At 34.4% G+C, this 24,561-nt stretch overlaps 2 protein-coding genes across 4 annotated transcripts in view; one reads left to right on the top strand and one right to left on the bottom strand.

The window, feature by feature from the left end:
- The window catches only part of Epg5 (ectopic P-granules autophagy protein 5), a 65,206-nt gene extending 50,966 nt beyond the window's left edge, over positions 1-14,240 (bottom strand). The window contains exons 1-8 of one of the 2 annotated variants that reach the window (XM_089639667.1): positions 14,090-14,240; positions 12,945-13,898; positions 11,109-11,323; positions 10,689-10,867; positions 8,306-8,511; positions 6,726-6,913; positions 3,449-3,642; positions 266-372 (exon numbers count right to left, since the gene is read on the bottom strand). In XM_089639667.1, coding sequence (XP_089495793.1) covers positions 266-372; positions 3,449-3,642; positions 6,726-6,913; positions 8,306-8,511; positions 10,689-10,867; positions 11,109-11,323; positions 12,945-13,898; positions 14,090-14,122 — 2,076 coding nt within the window. In that variant the 5' untranslated portion in view covers positions 14,123-14,240. The remainder of the gene's footprint in view (positions 1-265; positions 373-3,448; positions 3,643-6,725; positions 6,914-8,305; positions 8,512-10,688; positions 10,868-11,108; positions 11,324-12,944; positions 13,899-14,089) is intronic. The other variant, XM_089639668.1, reaches the window with a different exon arrangement.
- Positions 14,241-15,192: 952 nt separating this feature from the next.
- Positions 15,193-24,274, top strand: LOC149418131 (uncharacterized). 2 transcript variants are annotated; one of them, XM_089639345.1, is made up of 5 exons: positions 15,193-15,346; positions 17,648-20,174; positions 20,596-21,353; positions 22,115-22,234; positions 22,598-24,274. In XM_089639345.1, the coding sequence occupies exons 2-5, from the start codon at positions 17,759-17,761 to the stop codon at positions 22,670-22,672; spliced, it is 3,369 nt and encodes a 1,122-aa protein (XP_089495471.1). In that variant the 5' UTR covers positions 15,193-15,346; positions 17,648-17,758; the 3' UTR covers positions 22,673-24,274. The 2 variants fall into 2 exon arrangements, with proteins under 2 accessions (XP_089495471.1, XP_089495472.1); XM_089639346.1 differs by lacking the exon at positions 15,193-15,346 and having other exon boundaries at positions 17,431-20,174.
- Positions 24,275-24,561: the final 287 nt, after the last annotated feature.

Below are 24,561 nucleotides of genomic sequence, written 5' to 3'. Positions count from 1 at the left end.
GCGTGTTGCTTTTACGTCCAACAGATGGTGCAGTTTTAAAAAAAATCATTTTTGGCCACTGTCGCAGGTGACATATATATAATATAGGTATATAAAAACACACGTGTATTCAAATGCAAAGCTGCGTTAAAATTTCAAAGCAATTTGTGAAGAACTTTCGGAAATTTAAGATTATGAACAAACGAACATTTAATTTATATAGATTATTGGTATTGGAAGAGTTTAATTGCGCAAAAGGTTAAGTTAGTATAGCTAGATAGTTTACCTGGAATAAGTTCTTTATGATGGTCATGGCAAAGTCCTCTTCAGTCCGGGTGATGGCCATATTGGAGATGCAGACCAGAGCATAATAGCACCACACGCTGTCAGACACTGGAAGCAAGTACAAATATTCAAATCAGAATTCTCATTAACCCTCAGCTCATACAGGTCTCATCGAAATTGTTGTGTCTCCTTTACTGTCATGGTTAAAAATATGATCTAAACGGTGTTAGAAAGAGAAAACACCATGCTTCATATTCAAATCTGGAATTTAACCACAGAAGTATTCAAATGTACACCTCAAACATAACCAAAGATTCCAACCGCAATTTGATTTTTTATTGATTATTTTTTTATGGAACGAGAGAAAGCTCAGGAGAAAATAAAGTTTATAATAAATTTGTCTGATAAAATGTAGTGTGTGGTTTTTTTTTCATTATCAGGAATTTTAGTGCAGTTTTAGACAAAAAAACATATGGTGAGCCATTTTTAAAAACTTTTTATGGAAGGAAGCTTTTGACTGTCCAACTAGGAAGGTTTACCGTTTTAGGGCAGTCAAATTAACAGGTTTCAAATTATCATAAATGTACACAATTACATAACAGTAGCATTACATAATACATAATAGTAACATTACATAATACATAATAGTAACATTACATAATACATAATAGAAACATTACATAATAGTAACATTACATAGTACATAATAGTAACACAATTACATAATAGTAACACTATCTTGTTGAATAATATGACAAGCAAATTGAGTAGGTAATACACTAATAGCAAATATAAGAAAAATAAAAAATTGGGTGAAAAATTTTAAATTTGAGAGAAAATAAGTATTTAAAAGCGAAGATACAACTAGGCGTTTGTTTTATGTATCAAAAAATATGTACTATGTTTATTTATAATCTTCTTAATATATAAAAATTCAGTCTGCTTATGTTTGTGCTCGCAAAACTCGAAAAGTAGTTGACGGATATCGCTGAAAATATTGTTTTTATTAGTGCGATCAACCTGACTTGAAAAAAAACCTATTTGAAAAACTCTATTACCATTATTATTTATTTTATTTTAAATACGCGCAATGCAGTAAATCTTTTAAAAAATAAATAACAATGAAAATATAATATAATATGTATTACAAAATATAAGTTACATATTAATATATAAAAATTCGGCTGCATATGTTTGCGCTCGCAAAACTCGGAAAAATAGAGGACCGATATCACTGAAAATTTCAATGTTTGTTCTTATTAGTGCCAGGAGTGTTTTAGAGAGAGGTTTGAATAGTAGAAGAAGAAGGGGAATACTTCATGCAATATCACTGCACCGGAATGAGAATCAATCAAATCAATGTAATGTAGTCTTATATAACAGTAACATTGTGGTATACTTAATGCAATATCACTACACCGGAATGAGATACAAAGGCGATGTAATGTAGTTTTATAACAGTAACATTGTGGTATACTTAATGCAATATCACTACACCGGAATGAGCTACAAAGTCGATGTAATGTAGTTTTATAACAGTAACATTGTGGTATACTTAATGCAATATCACTACACCGGAATGAGATACAAAGTCGATATAATGTAGTCTTATAACAGTAACATTGTGGTATACTTAATGCAATATCACTACACCGGAATGAGCTACAAAGTCGATGTAATGTAGTTTTATAACAGTAACATTGTGGTATACTTAATGCAATATCACTACACCGGAATGAGATACAAAGTCGATATAATGTAGTCTTATAACAGTAACATTGTGGTATACTTAATGCAATATCACTACACCGGAATGAGCTACAAAGTCGATGTAATGTAGTTTTATAACAGTAAAATTGTGGTATACTAGTAATAAAATACTAGTATTTATGTGGTTATGAAATTGGCTTGCCATAAAATGATTATTTTTCTTGTGGTATGAAAACTTGACTGAGGTAAGCGACAACCATTGTGAAAATATAACTTTCTCAGGTAGGAAAGGTTTCAATTTGTGACATCTGTGATTCAACATGTTCCCTTAAATCTTTTTATATTTATAATTACATTAAATGTTGAATCAAGGGCACTTTTTAAAGCTATAAAATAGTCTAAAATTACCCTTAAATACTAAGCTACAAAAGTGGATTGATTAAGACTGCACACCATCGTAAACTCGGTTTTACATAAGCCATGAACCATGCAATGTTAAAAAGTAATAAAAATAAATTCCGCCGACGCAAATTGAACTCGCAGCCTTCCGATTGCCAGTAAGCTGCTCTAAATCACTAAGCTACGTTGGCTTATTTCGAAACCCGCCAAATAATTTGCTTATAATAATAATTTGTTATCCTTTGCGCTATGAATAAAAAACAAAGTCACTATCGGAGTTTGATAGGGTTTTCACTATCATTTAGAAAATTTCTTCCGGAAGGTTTATATATATAATACATAGATATTATATTTATTGAAAGTAGAGAAAAGTCAAGAAACGCCAGGTACATGTCAGCTAGTTAAGGCGATGCACTACGTCGTGTAATATTTTAAATTGAGCCGCTATCAATAACAACCCTTACGTAGGTGGCGATAAGGTTTAAATTCCCGCATAACACCATCCGCCTGTTTTGATTTATGCAAGAAAAAAATGTTCAGGCATAAATATTTAATTTTTTTCCGATCATTTTATAAATAACTTAATTTGCCACATTATACAATGAAATCATAACCGAAAATGGGTTCGTAAGTAGGAGATTTTGAACTTTAAAGCAGTTTTCATAGATCTATACATTATTTTTTTCTGGGCTTATAAAAAGACTTATATAAAAAATACTCGATTATTTCAAAGGCTAAGATGTATTCTACTCGCAGTATTTAATTAAAGCATCTGAAACATTTCTAGGCGACCAAATTTTCAAACCAAAAACACATGATTTTGCATTACTACGTATGGCATCGCCTTAAAGCTATAAATAAATCTTTATTCTATCGCCTTTAAATGTTAAATATTAAAATTCTCAATGCTCGCCTTTTCAAAGCAATCTATGGCGAGACAAGCACGTTTTAACATGTTTTATACATAGTCGCCGATGGATCACATACTTAACAGCCATATAGATAAGGGGAAACAAACTGACAAACTGTTTATTTTTACTCTTCATTCCATATTCAGTTAATTAAACCATCTTACCAATTAGAGTGATTTGGGTCCTAGAATACAACAACTTGACAGTTTCTATGTTGACCAGGCCGAACGGCATTTCGGATAAAAACATGAGGGACACATCTCTGGAACCGGCGCACTCCAGGGTTGACCAGCCCGCCATGAACACGCTGTTGTACTCCGATATGACTCGCTCCAAGAGGTTGGACTCGCAATTGGATCTGGAAGAATAATTAATTAATTTTAGCTTAGAAATAATCAAAACTAACAAATTAGCAGTAAAATAATAAATTTAAAAATTATAAAATAATATTGGTGGCTCTTCAAACCGTCGAAGAGAATTTTCATTATCAAAAAAATGAATAATACCAATACAATATATATAAATTTTCTAGGGTGAAAAAGGTCATAGTTATATCGTTGGAGAATAGTGTCATGTTACATATCAAAATAAACAATCTCATAGACAGCACGGTGAAGATTATATCGATGATAACCAATGTCTGATAGAAGGAGAAATAAGATGGAAAATTTACAAATACTTGAAAGGATCTTTGGTACGCCTGACCTTGAAAATAACACCCATTGTGGGTAAGTCACATCGATAAGTAACAAACGAAAACAAAAATTATGAAAATGTAAACACAGCTTTAGAAACCATGCGTTCGAATTCGAAATTTGAAATTTTATTCAATTAAATTTTGTCAGCACAGCACAGAAAACTGTATGTATTCTCCTTAGCTGCGAATGTGTTAAGACATTTTATTCTTAAGAAAATTACTTTCAGATGAAAGATATTTATAATGTTAAGACCTGTTTTTACTTGACCCTTTTGCATTTCGACTGTCAATTTGAAATTGGATTATTCCGTTTCTGGTTCAAGATGGTATTAACCGGTCAGCAACGTAAGCAGATATACACGATAAAATAACGATAGCAGTCAAGTACAATAAGCGTGTTTACACGTCAACGCGTGTGTTTCCACAAAAATCGTCATAACTCCGTTATTCTTCTAGTGACATCCCTAAAACAAAAAGTAGAATATTCGTATTGAATGAAGCTTCACATCTCTATTCAAAGTTATCCATAGAAACCCGTAAAAAGACCTACTCAGTGGAAGCAAATTTTACCCGCCAAATCGTAAAACGACGCCAAGAAAGCCGTTTGACGTGCCGACCCGCCTCGCAAGTTTAATTATTTTTTTAAAAATATATTTTGTATGAAATGGTCAAAAAGTGAAGTGACAGAATTGTTTATTGTACATTTGTACGATGAAATAAGTGTTTTTTTTTACATTATCCGTGATTTTAGTATCGTTTTTACATAAAACATTACAGGTTAAATAATTTAAATATTTACAAATGTTAATATTTATTTATGATACAACAATTTGAAAGCCTATTTTGTAACCTTTCTAAAACAGTTTTTACTATTCGGCTCCGTTCAGTAATGTTTCATTTATAGAGCTTTGATTGTGAGGCGGTAATAACACAACGTTTTCGTGAAGTTGACATTTCGATAAAGACATTTTAGCTTCAAGTTCGCGAAAAGTCGGAGGGGTTAATGGATCAGTAAAGATTCTTTTTTTAAATGTGAAATTCTTGTGTTTATTTAGACTTTCTTATTCGAATTTTTTTTTTATACTATGGTACCTACCTGCCCGAAGAAAGTTTTAAAAAAGAATTGTCATTTCTTTGGATAAATTGTGTAATTCCTTTTTAGAAATGAAAAAATGTTCCATAAAATATCGATGGCCTAGCGCACACATGTGTTAAGTGCAATTTTAAGTAAGGGTGAAATGCAGATCACGCCAAACTCTGGGAATTGAATAAAAATGCACTTTCTAGATGAGAAAAGTGTGTAGAAACTCATTAAAAAAAGAATTAAGGCGCGGAAGAATAAATTGAGGGAGATACAGCCGATCAAAGTTTAATAAAATTGCACTTCGCGATCTGAGGGTAAAATTCGGTTTATGGGAGTATAACCGAAATTGAACTTGATTTAGACTAATTTAGGGCTGGGGAATCCGAATCTGAAAGAATTAGGTGGGGGTCGGCACTATTAACTGAGTTATAGGGTTTTGAAACTTCGTACGCGATACATAGAAACCATGTTTTATTTATCAATTATGACTTAAGAAAATCAAATTAACAACCATTTACTTTTGAAATTTCAGTAGTGCCAACCAAAAAAAGAAAAGTGTTGCCATATAATAATAATATTTTTTTACAAAATAGGTTAGGTGTTTAGTTTGGGTTAGAGTAGGCAGAAGAACATGGGAAAAAGGTATTAGAATTAAATCACAAACCAGTCTATACAAACCTAGCGTAGCCCACAAACTACTTGAAAACTGGGATATAACTCTAAAGGGGACGCGAGCAGGCGTTATTAAAGGGGCAATTTTGTGTAACAGGAAATAACATGGAAAAAAGGTATTAGTATTAAATCACAAACCGTCTATACAAACCTAGCGTAGCCCACAAACTACTTGAAAACTGGGATAAAACTCTAAAGGGGACGCGAGTGGGCGTTATTAAAGGGTCATTTTTTTGTTATAGAAAATCACAGTTAGGTTAGGTTATATATATACATAAATTAAGTATTTACAAGATTTTAAATAATAAACTACCAATCTGGCAAATGATATTTAATTTTCAGAATTTTCCATGCATTGATATTATTATATGGCAACACTTTTTATTTTTTGGATGGCACTACTGAAATTTCAAAAGTATTAAAAGTTTTTAATTTGATTTTCGTGACAAAATATGGCGGCGGACTGTCCGAATATGGTGATAATATCAGATCACGAAGTGCAATTTATTAAACTTTGATCGGCTGTATCTCCCTCAATTTATTCTTCCGCGCCTTAATTCTTTTTTTAATGAATTTCTACACACTTTTTTCATCTAGAAAGTGCATTTTTATTCAATTCCCAGAGTTTGGCGTGATCTGCATTCCTCCCTTAAGTAAAAAACAATTAGGTGTTTCGAAAAGCATTTATCAAGGTTACATGCTTTATAAATACACTAGCTGACGTGTACCCAGCGTTGCTTAGGGTTATCGTTAGGAGATAGACATATACCATCGCGGATTTTTCTGTAGGCATTTTTAAGATATACAATTCCTGGATTCCTGGACAGGTAGAACATCATGTTTATGTATCTCATAAGGTTTAGCCAGCGTTAGCAATGTAAGCTTGCGAAAATATTGTTTTATGACTTGATTAAAAACATCAACTTTTCTCTACTTGCTTTAAATGTAATATCTAGTGTTTACAGAACTTCTAGTCATAGTAACCAACCTAGCCAATTCCCACAGCTCTGTGCAGTACTTGACAGAGTGTAGAGCAAGCCGGCATAGCTCCTTGCTGAGTTCCTGGTACAGCTTGTGACACATGAGCCCCATCCTAATGATGCCCAGCAGGACCCTCACGGAGGCAAAGATCCTCAGCACGGGGCCCCCGTTAAGCTTGCCCCCGCAGAATACCAACTAGAAGTGATAAGATTGTTACAAACATTACATTTTATTTAATAAAATTTTACTGTATTTTACGCTGGTGAGAATTGAAATCATCCATAGACATTCAAATTAATAGACTTGCCCTAACATGAAATCTGGTTATCATTTCAACGAGCTGGAGGCAAAGCATGTGACCATATTTTCGGCTCCAGGAGGTTTCGAGAATGCTTTGAATAAACTAAGAAATCAGTCATATATTGTCAACCGAAGGGCGCACATTGAAATAACCAGACCTGATTTACTTAGCCTAATCATCTCCCATCTAACAACTAGAAACACTGGATAAAAAATTATTTTTAATTAGAACAAAAATATCAGGACTTAATCATTTATGAATAGGATACTCACTTGTAGGTACAAGCTAGTATCTATATGAAAATCTCAATAAATTACATGCAGTTGGCATTACTTTCTCAGATGTGTTCAACTGCACGGAATTTAGTTACATAATACATACCTCCTAAATAAATATTAATGTTTTCTTTTATTATTCTTTTGAATGTGTTAGTTATTAAAGAGCCGACACGGTTTACAAATAGTTCCTCTGAGCTCTTGGTTCCCAGGTTAGTACCAACAGTAACCCATACCCTTTTATAAAGTTCACCAGGGTTTTCATTGGTTATGAGGCTTGTCTTCTGGTTCCACAAAGTGTCTTCTCAGGTCTCATCTCTCCTCTCTACTCCTCCTTGGTTTTCTAAAGGCCCCACGAGGGAAGAGGGCCTCATTTATCATCTCCATTCCTCCTTGGTTCCGTGAAGGTCCCATGGTGGAAAAATCCACACCCCCTTGGTTCCCTGAAGGCCTCACAAGGGAAGAGTTTACGGAGGAGGCATCATCGCTCCTCTATACTCATCCTTAGTTCCCTGAAGGCCCCACGAGGGAAGAAGGCCCCATCTCTCTTCTCCACTCCTCCTTGGTTCCCTGAAGGCCCTACAATTGAAGAGTCACCTCCCCCTTGGTTCAGAGAGGTGGTCTCATTGCTTCTCTTCACTCCTCCTTGGTTTCCTGATGGCTCTACGAGGGAAGACGGAGTTATCTAGGGAAAAAAAAGGTCCACTACAGCAGAACCCCGAGTGCTGGGGTAAGTAAATACTCCGAGATGCGACCCTGTTTCTCGGAGGCACCGCTTGTGACACTGTTCCCCAGGTCATTCAGCCTGAGCACGGTAGCTCACACCTTAACTTGAGATGGCTTTGCACGTCATGTTTACGCTCTGTGAGCGATGGGTTCGAGACACTCCCCACGGAACTAATAAAATTTCATTTCTTCAGTAATGTCCCACTAAAATATTATATATTTCATATGTTTGTGGGGGTATAATATAAAAAATAGAAAGAAAAGATTGTAAAAGTTGTGGCTTACCTCTTCCCCATCGCTCCGCACGACCATCAGCTCCCTGAAGATCGCCTGAAAGGGGATCTGGCGCACCAGCCCCAGAATATCGTTCTCCCGCAGCAAGCCAGCGCCCGTCCCCCCTGCCTCCACGTCCGCCCCCTCCCCGTCCGAATCCACCACGAGCCAGAGGTTATCATCGGTGGCTTCGGCGGCCACTACCACATCTGCGTCTTCTGGGAAATAAACAATCGAAAGGCTAACAATACAGAGTACTCAAACAGGTCAAATCAACAAGGCAACTATGTTTTCTTTTTCTTTTTACGCTTTGTAGGCCTTTTATATGTATACATTATAGTAGATAAGTTGAACAAAGGCGTATAATAGTAAATAAGATAATAAAGTATATTTGGTTGAATGATGGATACCCATATTTAGGTCTCATTGCTCTAGGCCTTGAGCGATGACTGCCTAAATTTAAGTAGACATTTTTTTCTAATTTATTTCGAAATTCCCGCAAACTATGAAATATAGGTGGACTCATTGATTTTAAACCACAGTAAGCAATTTATATGTGCCCGTATTAGTATTCGGAGGTAAGATATTTAGAATGAGCGCGGTCGAACCAAAAGCGAATGCCTGGAAACCTCCATCACTCTAGGCAATTTTTTTTTTTTTATATATACCCCATCGCCCGTGTGGTTAAGCAGGTAGAATACAAGTATGAAGTTATATTATTGTAAAAATTTGTACAAAGGATTTAAATAAGTGTGTATGTAAAAGAGTACAAAATAAGTAAAAAGGTACTTTGAAAGTAGGTACTATGAAAGTAGGTACTATGAATGTAGGTACTATGAAAGTAGGTACTATGAAAGTAGGTACTATGAAAGTGGTTACTTTTAAATATACCTGAACAGTTTGTTGTAAACCATGTTTGTAATTATCAAACCTTTATTAAGCCCGATTGGGTGTTTTACAGAACATAGCTAAATTAATACAACGATGAAAGTGATTTGTTTGAAAGTAATGTTTAGTTTCTATTTTATTTTATGTTACTGTTACAATATATTTTTTACTAACATTTTTTTATGTTTAGTTTATCAGTGTTACATTACAATGCACCTGTTACAATACATTGCAATGCGTTGTTAATTTTTGTATAATTTTCGAAAGTTCACTAGGTATATTTTGTTTTTATAATGGGTGTACATGAAATAGCATGAAAGATATACCTGGGTACAATACAAGTACTTAGTTACATTATCGTAGAAATTTGTACAAGGATGTTCAATAAGTGTATTATCATAATTTATTTATTTATCCACATATTCATGCCAGTTAAATAGAATTCTACACACACAAATTCACATACATTACAAAATATGTTCAAAACAATAAAGAAAGAAAAAAAAAAAGAAAAACAAAAAATTTAAAAAATGTTACAACTAAATAAATTAAAAAATGTTCTGGGAAAAAAAAACCGTTAATGCATAAAAATCATAAAGCCTTCACAAAATTTAGGATGTAACTCATGAGTGACTTACATTTTATATTTCGAGGGCATAAAGTCAAACAACGTTATCTACAAAAAACATACTAATAATTTGAGGGCATAAAGTCAAATAACATTATCAACAAAAAAACATACCAATACTAATTATTGGTATGTATATCTTTTTGTAGATAACGTTGTTTAACTCATACCACTCCTTTGTCGAGTGTGGCTCGACATTATATTTCTTACACCAACTCCTATGTCGAGTCATACTCGACATTATAGTAACGCAATTTCGAAAAATAATTTAAATTATCAAATGTATTTTTTTTCTTCTTTTAAACACTTTATATCTCATTCTGAATATTCCGAATACGCAAAATACATATATCTCGTCAAGTTTCGCCTTTTAGATAATTTTTAAAATCGTATTATTTTTAACCTTGTAAATGCACTGCGCAGTTATTTGGTTGCGACGCATGTAAGTAGGTAGGTACTTGCCTGTCTACCTGCGTAACAATAGGAAGCGCTGAGGGATTTCTCCCAACACATAACAAAGGATTATTATACCTATTCACTTGTTATCACATAATATTTTGTTCTGTTTGTGTATTTACATTTGTTTTTACTGTTTTTAGTAGCAAATATTTCGTGGCCGAGAAAGCACATGTGTCGTTCGGTCTTGAAAATAATACTCAGTAATTAGGTGAAAATATAGTTTTACATTTCTTTTTGTAAAGAAAGAGTAATAAAAATTACATATTTTAAAAATTTTTGTTTAAATTTTTATTGAGGCCACTTTTTATCCCTTTTTTGTAAATTAATTAAGGAGTTGGTAGTAGGTAATTAAAAAAAAAATTAGGAGTGCAAAGGGTTAACTTTAAGGCCTCGTTTTAGCCTCAATGTTAACAATCTCACCAGTATCTTGTTCTTCCGATGTAGGTGGTGGTTTGTTCACCGCCTTGTCCTTACTGTCCATAGAGGTAGCCGTGTGCGTTATGATGGCCTCAAACAAACTAAGCGCTTTGGGGATGTCGTTGGCCGACTTGACCGTGCACTTTATGAGGTGGAACGACCACCGGATTCCCTGCGTTACCCTGGAAGGTGGAACAAGTAAGCTGAAATTTTTATTTAACTTAGCGATACATACTTTTTACTAGATATTTTATGTTCTTTTTTTTTAAGTGAACAGTGGACAAGATTCTCAACTGCTCCCAACTCGGAGCACTCGAATGGAGTGGGGAGGGGAAGGAGATGGATACGAGGAAGGTTTGGAAGTTTTGAATAATTTAGTAAGAAACATTGATAAATAAGTAAGTGCGGTGTACATGTGCATACCTGAGCACATGATGCAGAATGAACAGTATATTCTCCAGGGAGTTGTTGATGTGCAGCAAGGCGGTGGCCAGGTGGGAGCACCAGCTCCTCAGCCGTCTTCGCAGCTCCCGGTCGTAACCCCATCCTGAGGTACGGAGCACCCAGAACAGGATCCTGAGTGATTCCCTCATGGAGTCAACACCGCTTACGGTGGACATCCAGATTATCTGCTCAACCTGGGAGGGGAAAATAATACAATCAATTCTGTTTTTACACTATTTCGATATAACACGGACCACAAAGCGTAATGGTAATATCCATTCTTATTAGAATTTTAGATTTTTCTATGCATACACACTACCTTAATAGCGTAAGGATCAATAATTATTTTTTTTTAATTTATTTTATGACATCCTAGAGTGATTTACCTACACATAATGCACTATCTTTATACATATGAGCTGCTCGGGTGTAAACCATGACAACTGAAATTTTTGCAAAACTGATTTTTTTCATGTAAATAGTGTTTTCCGATGTCTTCTTTCGCTGGACATCATTTTCATTAAGCCAACTCGTTGAATCTCCGACCAAAGTACCTGACGTCCGATCACATCGAGCCAACTTGCTCAATCTGTTTCTCACCATTGAGCCACTCGGGTACAGAGTGGAGGTTACAACGCCTTTAGGATCCTCCGAACACTACCTGATTACCACCTTTGTCCCATCCTCCATGAACAATCAACCTGACAAACATGTAAAGAGGAAGGTATGGCACTACGTGGCAGCAAAATGGGACAGCATTCGGTCATTATTTAGAGCCTTCTAGCCTATAGCCTATCTGCTTTAGCTCACGGGACACATCGCTATATTATCGCTACATTACAGCGATTGCTACATTACAAAGTCGTGGTTTGACCATTGCTGTGCTGAAACGGTCAGACTAAAAAAAATGGCTTATAACGCACCCTGGAATATTGGCAAAGGATGCATTCCATGTAAAAAAGATAATAATTAAAATAAAATAACTTTGTTTGAATACCACTTTATTGTATATATTTATAACCAACCGGTTTCAGTTCAACCCGAACCTTCATCAGGGTTAATAAAAACATATTAAATTAATTACAGAGGTGTATGGGTACTTATAGTTAAGCTGGAAGAGGGAGAGAGAACATCAACTTTGGTGGGGGTGGAAGAATTAGGTAGGAGAGAGGGGGTAAACATAGGTGCAGGAAATGGAAATATATTTAAAATTGGGCTGTTTGTTAAATCTAATTGTTTATTTAGTAAATTGATTTTATTGACTTTAAGGGATTTTTTTATCTCGAGTGCTTCTAAATTGTTGAGGCGTAGACCTATCCCGTTTCTATGTAATACTTCAATACCTGAAGGCTTGCTACAAGTGAAAAATTAAAAAAGATAAATAACTCTTTTCGAAATTCATAACGCTTTTAGGTAAAATAGTTGAATTGCTTTTATGGGAATATAAATATTTTTCTGTGGAAAAATATTTCTATGGAAAATTTATGATTGATTGATTAAAATTCTTCTATGGAAAAATATTTTTGTATAGGAAATAAAAGTCGGAATTTCGAAAAAGTTATTTTTCTTTTTTACTTCTACCATCACATAGAATCATAGAATCACCCCCCTAAGTTAGCGCACTTTACCCCCAGGCACTCTATATATATTTCCTATACACTATAAAAAATTTATTTCAGTGGAATACATCCCTCCTGTAACGCGATTTATACCCTGGTCAATTAGTTGCTGTGAGTACCGTGTGCAATGCATCAAGATACGTATAACTTTAGTTACATCAGTACAACACAGTAAATATACTATTGAAAAGAATACCTGTATTTTATGGAGATGCTCATTGTGAGAATGCAGAGAATGTATTTCGGTGGCCTTTTCTCTCAGTAATGTAAGACTCCTTTGGAATTCGGTGAACAAAGACTTCTGCAACATCGCCTCTTGGTAACTGTGAGAAGTATCGAAGTAGCATCCATCTGCACACCGGGACCCCGACTTCTTGGCACAACTCTTTACCGTCCAAATTGTATTTTGCTTATCTGCACATTCAGCCGTTAGCGAAACAACTTCTTTCTGGTTGTAAATCTGCTGGGAGCGTGCCCGTTGGTATTCTGTTAAGGCTTCGTATAACGGATGCGTGGATACTGGCGGCTGCATTTCAAGCGCTTCGAATACAGAAGAATATTGTCGCGCAGCCGACAATTCCTTAACGCCAAACAAAGTCTCTATTTCTTCAAATGTAAAAGGAGAAACTTGAGTAGATTTGGAAATTTCAATTTGCTTCATTTTAGACGATAGCTCACTGTAAGTTTTTGTGTGTGCTTTTGAAGTGCTGGCAATTTCTGTGTTACTGCTCTCGGCTTGAACATTTGTGACGAAACTGTCTTCAACCAGAGGTAAAGGCTGCTTCAAGTTGGCAGCCGCTTCCGACACTTTGACGCAGCTTTGAACAGCCTTCTCCAGGAAACTAACTGAACATGATTCCTTCTGAACATCTACTTCGATCTCTGTACCGATATCTAGTTTATTTTCTAGAGCAACTGGCTCCTTTGTTCGTTGAGCAGGAAAATCAAACTGAACCGATTCGCTTTTAGATTCATCGCTCAATGTCTTTATGTCAACATTCGGTGCGCTTTCGACAACATTGGGATCTTTGATGTTTGATGATGAAGCAGCTACTTCCTCGACATCGTGAAACAATTCCTCTTCATCTTCACCCCTTTCGATGACAAAACTCGGTTCATCTTCGGACTTTAATCGAGTTTTCTTCTTCTTCTGAAAAATTGCGCAATTTAAGTTACACAATTATAATAAGCATATTGTTGGAATCACAAAAAATATATGGTGAAAAAAAGTGATGTATGTGTCAATAACAATACAGGACGATGACTTTGATGTCTAGACTGTGTTGTTTATTGTTGCGAGCTGCTATTTAATTCGTACACGGTAAATTTATTCATAATTACCTGCTTTAATTTCGGTTTTTCTAACGTTGCCATTTTTCAGGGTCAGCAAATAAATATTTTTTTATTTAAAAACGCAATACATTATTATATTGTCAAGAAACGCGAGCAAGCAAACGTCAGAAAAAACTCAGACACAGAGATAAACCACTGAAACCACCTCAGATAAACGAGAATTGTCGAGAAGCTAGAATGCATAGATATATGCTAGAATGCTAAAAGTGATCCCCACTTTTCTGTCATAACACGACTAGAGATGTGCGCAATCAACGAATACGTAGCGGAATGATCGATCGTTCCGAATTCGTTCCTATATGTCAAAAATTCACTCGAAAGTCGATTGATATTGATTGATTATTTTTAAATTAGATTTTTTACTAAACGTATAACCCACGTATTAAACTGAGAACCTTGTTTACTGAGTACACACATCTGACTGGCTCATAGTTATTGACGACGTAGCGAAGTCCTGTTTTAACTCAACCATTTCATCCATCTCTAAATTTGTTTGTTACGATCCGGTTCTGGATCAAGATGGTGTTGCATATTTCCTTTTATATTGCCAGAGCTCTATGATCGTGATCCCTACTACTAGCTGTACAAACAAAATAATCAATATTATGGTACGATAAAAAAATATAGAGAAATGACAAAAATAATTATTATATTATTTTTCAAACAAAAAGGTTTTTTTTACAGATTTGTCAAATTTTTTTAATCAATATTTATGAGTTATGAAATAACGCAGAGAGACGCATTATTTTTTTTACAAACAGGTAAGTACTCATGATTAGATTATGTAATTACTGTGATTGTAATATCATTGCCCAACAATAATTTTTTCATCATAAAAGTGCTCCGAAGTTCAGAAAAGTTTCCTTTTTCTTAATAACGTCTAGTTCATCGGTGTGTTCTGGTAAGTTATTGAATTTTTATCATAATGTGGAAATAATTTACAATTATTTTTTATTTATTACGAAACTATAAAAATTTGGTGCATGATAATAATTCAACAAACCAAATGTTTCGATTATGCACATCATTAGCTTGGCGGGCTTTCGGCTTTCTAGTTTTACCTTGGTATTTACCGTACCGTTTGACGTTGACGTTTGAGTAGTTTTCTAGATTACATAGATAGCGCCCGCGGAGAGGCGCCAAATTAAATAAGTTTTCGGGTTTCGCAGGAGAAAATGTCTCGTTAATTTCCCATCAAAGTGAAAACTAAGTACCGCAAGTCTAGGTGGCCGCTCAAAAACTGTGGTATGCATTCTAACCATAAAACTTACACTGTGTTTTGATTCGAGTGAGATCTTTTAGTATTTTTTTCATATTGTCTTGGGGCAGATTTTCTCTGACATGTCCTATGAATAATGCTAAATGAAATTTGATGTCAAATAATTATTGTTTTTCTGTCATACTCCGTACTAATTTGCTTGTTGGCTTAGGTCAGAGTGTCGAGGTTATTTCTTAACCTTAAAAAATTGCTTTGCTCTAGGGTGGTATACACAAACTGATTGACACAACTGTTATATTCAAGATAACTATGGCGGCCCGTTGGCTATAATATAGTTGCAAACATCTTCACATCACGTTTCTGATGTTTGCACAATGGATGATTCCTTTAACACACTTCCGGCGGGAAGATAGTTCTACCATTTACACCAGCCCTACAATTATGGCGGGAAAAGCATTGTTATCAGATATATTTATATGTATATTGTCTACCAATTTCTTTGGAAGGGTGGAGACACATTACGCTATTTGCATCAAAGCGTTTTATATAAAACCATATCACTCGGCATTCAATCCCATACAGACCTGTCACACCTGACAGATGATGTGATATATCAAAACCTCCTAGATCACAAGGCCGGGACACTGAATCATATCAGCCTCCTAATTTGTATGAGAACCACCAAAAAATGTATTTTTATTTATTATTTAAATTAAATAATTTTTTTTTAGATGTTTTAATAAATAAGAACAAATTAAAAAATAAAATAAAACAGATATATTTGTAAAATCCCGTACACGTAGGAGGCTGCTTTGAATGAGTGTCCCGGCCTTGTGATCTAGGAGGTTTTGGTTATACACTGTGATCTGCTATCCAGGCTACCATCCAGCTGGCTAGAATCCAGCCAGTTTTTAATGCTGTGGCGAGAATGATTTTTGGTGAATCTAAGCTTTGTGGTATAACCCCACTTCTAAGGGATCGCCTTCACTGGCTTAGATGCCCTGAAAGAATAGAGTTTAAGATCTGCTTAATGACCTTCAAAGCATTGCAAGGGATGGCGCCAGCCTATATATCGGAACTATGTGTCCGGCAAAACATTAATGATAGACAGCTTATTCTAAGGTCAGCAGATCTAGATGTTAGTAATCGTCTAATTGAACTTTCTAGGTCAAATTATCGCTCTTTTTGTGTAACAGGCCCGCTCATTTGGAATAAACTTCCCTCAGCTCTTACTAATCTCCAGAATTTGGCTGAACTTAAAAACGGGCTTTAAAAACAAAATTATTATAAATTATTTAATAAATCCTACCATTCATAAATCTTAACTTCTTTTCATTGTTTTATAATTAGCTATAAAACTTCTGGTAATTGTATGGTTTCGATTGCCTCCTTATTGTAGTAACTTTTATAAATGTTTACTCAGAATATTCTCATTTCTGAGAACAAACTGCCTCCTGTTTTATATTATGTTATAGTTTTGTCCTGTGCTGTAATAGCACTGTTATTGTTATTCTTTGTTTTGTCATCGCTTTGTATAAACTGTACATTTAGTGTTATATTATTAGATCTGTATTGGGTAAGGCGCACTGTAGGAATAATTTTAAGAACATGTTTTATAAGATACTGGTTTTATTGGTATACTAGGTACATGGGGTATATACTAGGTATACTGGAATACTACGTATATGGAACCCGTAGAAGATGTGATGAATTCTTTCAATTGTGGCACTGAAGATTCGAAAACAGTTATTATTTTTGTATTTTTATGATTTCGGCCAAATCAAATATTTGTTTTGTTATTTAATAAAATGCATAGATTTTATAAATAAAACATCACTAATAATGATCCAGCACCGACATTAACTCAAGTTTATGGAGTCGTATTACAAAGTTCTCTTTAATTTCAGACAGTACTTTTATAGCTGAGGTGTGGTGAGTTTCGCGTAAAACATACATTCAAAGATAAAGCAACTTAGAACAAAGAAATAGCAGCTTACAACAAAGAAATAGCAGCTTAGAACAAAGATATAGCAACTTACATTAAAGATCTAGCAGCTTACAAGAAAGATGTAGCAGCTTAGAACAAAGACGTAGCAGCTTAGAACAAAAATATAGAGCTTACAAGAAAATCCATTTACTCGAACGGCAGCCCTGTCTTCACCCGCACTATTATTATTTATTGGATAATTTGTATAGCGCCGCTTTTGTGAGATATCACCTCAGGGGCGCTTTACAGTTGATGCAGGTATTACAATGTGTTAAAACTTAAAAGTGTGAAAAGGTCGGGGGTATTTCTCGAGAGTTCATATATTTTGTTGTTCTTGCAGGTTAATGGTGGTCTGTTGCTATACCAAGGAGTGAGCTTGTAACTAAGCAATAAAACATCATTGCTAAAGAAATTATTACTTTATGGTATTTTTAAAATAATTCCCCCCACCATGGGTAATAAAAAATCAAACAATGCTTTGAACAAAGAGAATAAAAAGAAATCAATTTCTGTCTCGCCAAAGAAAGTAAATGATGATTGTGTCCTGGAGAAAAATCATTCTGTTATTCGACCTGCTCTGAAATCAAATTCTAAAAAGATAAAAAAAGTTAGTTTTCAGATGTTAAATTCCAATAATATTATGCCTGTACATAAAGCAGACTCTAGTATTCCAGCTGCAAATAAACTCTACATGACTGAAAAAATGAGAAAAATGTCAATAGTTTTAGAAAAGTCAAATAATAAATTGTTTGCCAATAAATCAGGGGAAACAAATTGTAATATTTTACCCACTTTAAATGGTAGAAAAAGAAAAGGAACGCCGAACACAGACTTGAAGCTTAATCCTAAGAAGAAAATGCGAATGCTGCTCGATAAAGACCAAAGTCGTCAACCAGCAAAAATAGAAAAAAAAGGTGCAATTGATCAAATGAAACAATTAAAAATTGTTCTTGTTAATTCGGAAACACCTACAAAGGCTAAAACGATCAAAAAAGATCTTCAGAAAACATGCATAAGTAGCATTGAAGAAAATGGAAAGACTGGTAAAAAAAAAATATTGACAATGTCTCCAAAATCAAAGAAGCCTAAAAATAACAAAACTGAAAGTCCTCAGCAAATTAACAAAAAGAACTTTGAAAAAAATAGTATTTCTGATAAAATAAAAGATATCGAAATGTCGCCAGAACCTAGAAATACCAAAAAGGAAAAAGAAGGTTTTGAGCCAAAGAATGCTAAAAAAAATGTTATTACTGGTAAAATAAAAGACAATGGTTTATCACCAGAACTTAAGAAGCCTAAAAAGGCAAAAGTCAGTCTTGAACAAAATACTGCAAAGAACATTGAACAAAAAGTTATAGCTGGTGAAATAAAACAAAATGAAATATCACCAGAACTTAAGAAGCCTAAAAAGGCAAAAGTCAGTCTTGAACAAAATACTGCAAAGAACATTGAACAAAAAGTTATAACTGGTGAAATAAAACAAAATGAAATATCACCAGAACTTAAGAAGCCTAAAAAGGCAAAAGTCAGTCTTGAACAAAATACTGCAAAGAACATTGAACAAAAAGTTATAGCTGGTGAAATAAAACAAAATGAAATATCACCAGAACTTACGAAGTACAAAAAGAAAAAAGTAGGTCTTAAGCCGAAAAATACAAAGAGCATTAAAAAAAAAGTTATTGCTGGTGAAATAAAAGATAATGAAATATCACCGGAACTTAATAAATCCAAAAAGGAAAAAGAAGGTCGTAAGCCAAAGAATGCAAAGTGCACTGAAAAAAAAGTTATTCCTGGTAAAATAAAAGATAATGGAATATCGTCAGAACTTAAGACACCCAAAAAGAAAAAAGGCAGTCTAGAGCAAAAGAATGCAAAGAAAAATACTATCGCTGGTAAAATAAAAGGTAATGGAATGTCGCTGGTACTTAAGACGCCTAAAAAGCCAAAAGACGGTCTTGGGCCAAAAAATGCAAAGAGCACAGAAAAAAATGGTATTGCAGGTCTCGAAACGTTGCCAGAAACTAAGAAAGCCAAAAATAATAAAATTCTAGCGTTAAAGAATACTGGGAGCATTGATAAAAATGGTATTGCTGTTCAAATAAATGTAAATATTAAAGCTAGTAAAGAATGTTTTACTGTTGACCAATTGAAAGATTTCATAAATGTACAAAAATCTAGATTAAATGAAATGAAAAGAAAGAAACGCCTGGAGGCAAATAAAATAAAATGCATTGAAAAAAAAGGTTATCTGGATTTAGTAAAGGTCCAAGATTTAGAAAATTTTGAAAAACTTAAAAATTTAATTTCTGATGAAAAAAGGAAATTTAGGAATTTGCGAAACCGTTTATATAATATGTATAGGAGGAAAAAAGAGCCCTATTTAGTCAGTACCACTGGACCCCCAGAACCTCTTGATGATACTCTAAATACATATTTAAAAAAGAAGCTCGAATTTGGTGGAGAAACTATCATTGGTATCAATGAATGCCTCGGTCTTTTGGCTAATATCGGCGTATGGTCTGAGCTTCTAGCAAACCTCCCTAAAGAGGATAGGGTTATGATCTTTGAACCACCCTCGTTGCTTGTTCCTTTCCTCAGTGAGTGTGAACCCCTTTCACCATTGAGGCAAGTTATAAAGGATCTGGGGCTGCTATTACAGAAGGAACAAGAAGAGAAAGAGTTGGAGCAACAACTATTGACACTGCAAATACCAGCTGCAATCTTAGAGGATAATGGACCGTCTCTCCCTTCAATTGATGGTTCAGATGCTAAAGCAGAAGCTGCACCAGTTCCAATGGTAGAATCAGAGGAGACTGAGGACAGTGAAAAAGATGAAGAAGAAGTACCCCAGAAAAAGAAAAATAAGGGTGAGAATGTGTTGTCTTGTTTTTTTATTTTGAAGAGGGTCCCACTCCGAGAGAATCAGCATCAACCAGACTCATACAGGTGTAATTTTCTTGTACATCCTATTATGTACCATTCTTATTACTGTTCCTCACTCTAATGTTCGTGTTTTGTTAATTTAAATATATAAACTCTAATAATTAGTACAATATTTAAATTACAACTGGTATGATGGTTACAAATAGAAGAGACTCTCTTACATGCAAACATCCCTTTTATACCCTACTTTCGCATCGTACATTCACGATTATTCTATAATTTCCGACCTATGTTCATTACTCTTACCTACTACCATTCCTAGCTAATGCTTGTTCAATTCAAAATACATATTGGCCAGTCAATCGTCTCTGTACTAAACAAACCGTGTTATTATTTTTATTTCAGGATTTAGAAAAACTATTTGCTACGATGACAGTGACTCATCTTGGGTGGACTCTTCCTCAGATGAGTCGCTGGTTTCAGATGACAAGTATGATGTTGTAAAAAAAGTCACAATCATCAAACAAGATCTCAAAATATGCGATATTATGAATCTGGAAAATAAGGAACCCGTAACGGATGATGCTACCTCTTCCTGTCTCAGATCAGACAACTATTTCAATAAACCCGTGGGAAAGTTTCTCATCGACATCGGGTCTGGCTTGGCGCACGAATACTTCCAACGAGACGCGCTGAGGGAACAAAAGCGCCGGCTGCACGAGCAGGAAAAGTTGCAAAAAACAAGTCACTTGTTAAAAAGAACTATACATTTCTTATGCGAGAATATAAAAATTTCTGCAGAGGCTAATTCAGACTTTAAATTCAAGCAAAAGAACTGTAAATTTTGCGATTTTCAATCGGAATCCATACATGTTATGGCTTTTCACATGAATTTTCCGCACAATACCATGGAGGATAAATTCAAGTGCAACTATTGCGATGTTGAGATGGACAGTTCTTCCATTATCCTGGAGCACATGAAGTCAGTGCACGGAATTGAGGGGCTCGTGGAAGCACCCCTCCCAGAAATGCCGTGCCCTCTCTGTCCTTTTGATTTAAAGATCGTCCTTTCATTGCACCCTAAAAAATGTCTCCAGAAGTTTGACATAAACCGAAATCTGATTCCTCAATTCTGGGATCTTCCTGCCAAAATTATGCCCAAGGTTTGTTGTCTTTCTTTCAATAGTGCTTTCCAACCGGCCTCCTCCCCGTCTCCTACCCTCTACCTTCAGCCTCACAACATACTGGCCACGTATACGAAACCTATACTGGCCACGAGTACGAAAGTATTCAGCCCTGACAATATTTTATCTATATGTATAAAAATGAATTTTTGTCCCCTATAGACTCAAAACTACTGGATCGATTTCACTGAAAATTTTGTTCCTATTAGTGTCAAGAGTATTTAGAGATTTGTTTGAATGAGACGAATTTGTTCTTGTTAGTCTATTTTAATATGTTTATATCTTTGAGACAGTAGGTTTAGGATATACAATATTTGAAATAAAAAAATACAGACCCTCTTTAGTACATTTCAGTACTTAACTCATTTTCGAGCAAATTTGGATATACAATATTTTAGCTCGAAATTACTAACATACACTGTATCCGGAAACTCGTAGTATAAGCTGGAAACAGGTAAACTGTAAATCTACATCACATTTGGGGTTGATTTTGTGGTAAAACTTTTTTTTTTAAACTTTCGAGTAAATTGGAATTTTGTCGAAGTGTAAATTCAGCTCCATAAGTTTTTAAACCTGTTGCCAAAAAAAAAAATGCTCAGTCCAAAAAGTTTTTTTTGGCTCTCTATGTGATGTAATTCTACAATTTCCCGCTTGTATCATTACTTTTCAGATACCGTTAATATATTGTTATATCATATTTTAATTATCTTTTATTCTTAATAAATTATGTGTCTCTATAGGAAAGCACTAAGTGCACCGATGAATTTCTAAACGACATTCGTACGTTCCTGTCCACACCCAAGAGTTCTATAGAAATGGCGTCCGCTGATTGTGCTGGTGATACTACTATGGAAAATTTGGTGAGTGTTTTATTGTTTGCCTAATTTAGATAAGAATGATAATCAAACCAACATTCAGCGCCATTTTCAATTTTTGAAATTGCAATGGTCCCCATTAAATATATATTAACAAAGCGTAACATATATTACATATATCCCTTTTATTTTTCTTTAATTATTAAAACTTATTTCAGTTAAACTGCTAGATGGCAGTTTGTCTACGTGTCCTTAAAATCTATCTATACTTTTACAATTTAGGATCGGTACATATTACATTCTTATTTTAATAATAATAAAAACAATCTAAAATGAATATAGAATTGACTATAGAAGAATTATTGAACTAACCAGTTTAATTAAAATGATCTTTTTGTATAATTGCAGAAAGTGACACCTGCTATTGCTGCTGGCGATAGGATTATCAACCTGACCCCTGACTCGGCTACTCTTGCACCTTAGAAGCGTGCCTCAAGAAAAAGAAGAAAGAAAAAAGACATTGTAGAATAATTGCAAAAAAGTCTTTTAAAAAAGATTAATTACTTTAAAATATGTTTTCAGTATCGCTAATTAATCATTAACCCGTTATCTATTTATTATTATGGTCCTGCCACTAAGAATTCCGTTGTAACCAGTGGCGAAACTATACCATCGGTGGCCCGTGGCAAATTCATTGGATGGGGCCCCCCCAGTAAAAAACAGTCGCGTTGTAATTGATTTTTTATAAATAACTTAAGAAGTTACCCAACAGTATTACTAATATTATGAGCATTTTTATTTTCAAAAGCATAGGTATTACATATGTAGGTATAATGAAAATACAATTTAATCTTTACAAAATATTTATGAATAAAATTCTTTTCTCCAAGCTTTCTGTTCCGCAAAAGTATCAATAACGTCTTCAGTTTAGCGATCGGGCCATTGAATTTTCAATAGACAGAATAGCCAAGTTACGTAGCCTCTCTTGTCCCATTGGCTTTCTTAAATATGTTTTTATTAATTTTAGTTTCGAAGATGACCTTTCGGCTCTAGTTGTAGTCACAGGAAATGTAACAAATAAAATTAATGCAGTAAATATTTCAGGAAAGCTGCATGACATAAAATGATTCTTTATTATTAATAAATCAGCAAGTTCTCTAATACACTAAGCCTTTTCTATTCCATCTCTGAAGGTGGACCGAAAACTGAGAATTTCCCTGGCAAATGATTCAGATATGTCTTTTTTATATATATCAACAAATTCTAGAGATTTTTTTAAGAGATCAGTGTCATTTAAATTTTGCAAAGTGGCAGGTTGTAAATCACTGAAATTGGAAACAATTTCATTCATTGGAAGGAAACGCGATTTCAGTTGATTAATAATGATGTCCAATACTCGATAAAATATGTTTACTTTAAACAACCTTTCCGGATCTTGGAGATGCTCGCCTTTGCAAATTTCGTCAAAATGGCGCACCTTTCTATGGCGGGTTTTAGAAAATTCAGGGTTGATGGACCACTTTTCTGCTACACTACTTACTTCCTTTTTTAAAATTTCAAATTCATGTCGATACCTTTCCAATTCTTCCAGACAAATTTTCAAACGTTTTAAGGCATTTGAAAGATCGATGGCTTTGGACGGAAGTGCTTTAGAGACTGCATCGATAGTTTGTAGAATTTTGCAATGGAAAACCAATAACATAATAAAACTGCAGTTCTCGATCTTCTTCTTGATTGATAAAGCTTAATTTCTTTCATCCAATTTGCAATTTAAAAGAATTGTTTTCGTTAGCGCTTTTTGGACTTCAACAAACCGAAGCAAAAATAGCATCAATAACCTCTCTTACTGCATCACTAAGTACTAGATTTAAGTTATGAGAAGCACAGTGAACATATGCCGCATTTGGCTCGATATCTTTTATGAGTTTTTGAACTCCACCATAAGTGCCTTTCATTGTGTTAGCACCATCATATCCTTGTCCTCGACACTTATTTAGAGGTATATTTTTGTGATTATGGATTGAATAATTTGGTTGGAAATTGCTAAGGCAGTTTGGTCCTTAACTTCATGAAATCTTAAAAAATGACTCTAATTACAAGCGCCTTTGGGATTCCATTTTCGTCTTTCTCGATCATACAATAACGGTAAAGTTCACACATTTGATCTGTTTTTGAAATATCTTGAGTTGTATTGAATATTATAGAGTAAAAGGGTGCGGCATTTATTTAATTTATGAGTGCATTTTCTATTTTTAGAACCAGAACAGAAATGAGCTCATTTTGTGTTTTTGAACTTAAGTATTTTATCTGGACCTTTGATTTACTTAACAGCTCCTGTAAAATCGGATCATATTTTGCTAATAACTCAACAA

Source organism: Hesperophylax consimilis, chromosome 14 (genome assembly GCF_061612785.1).
Source record: "Hesperophylax consimilis isolate HC1 chromosome 14, BYU_Hcon_1.0, whole genome shotgun sequence".
Classification (NCBI taxonomy): domain Eukaryota; kingdom Metazoa; phylum Arthropoda; class Insecta; order Trichoptera; family Limnephilidae; genus Hesperophylax; species Hesperophylax consimilis.
Note: the sequence above shows the minus strand (reverse complement) of the source record. Positions and strands in the feature narration are given on the sequence as shown.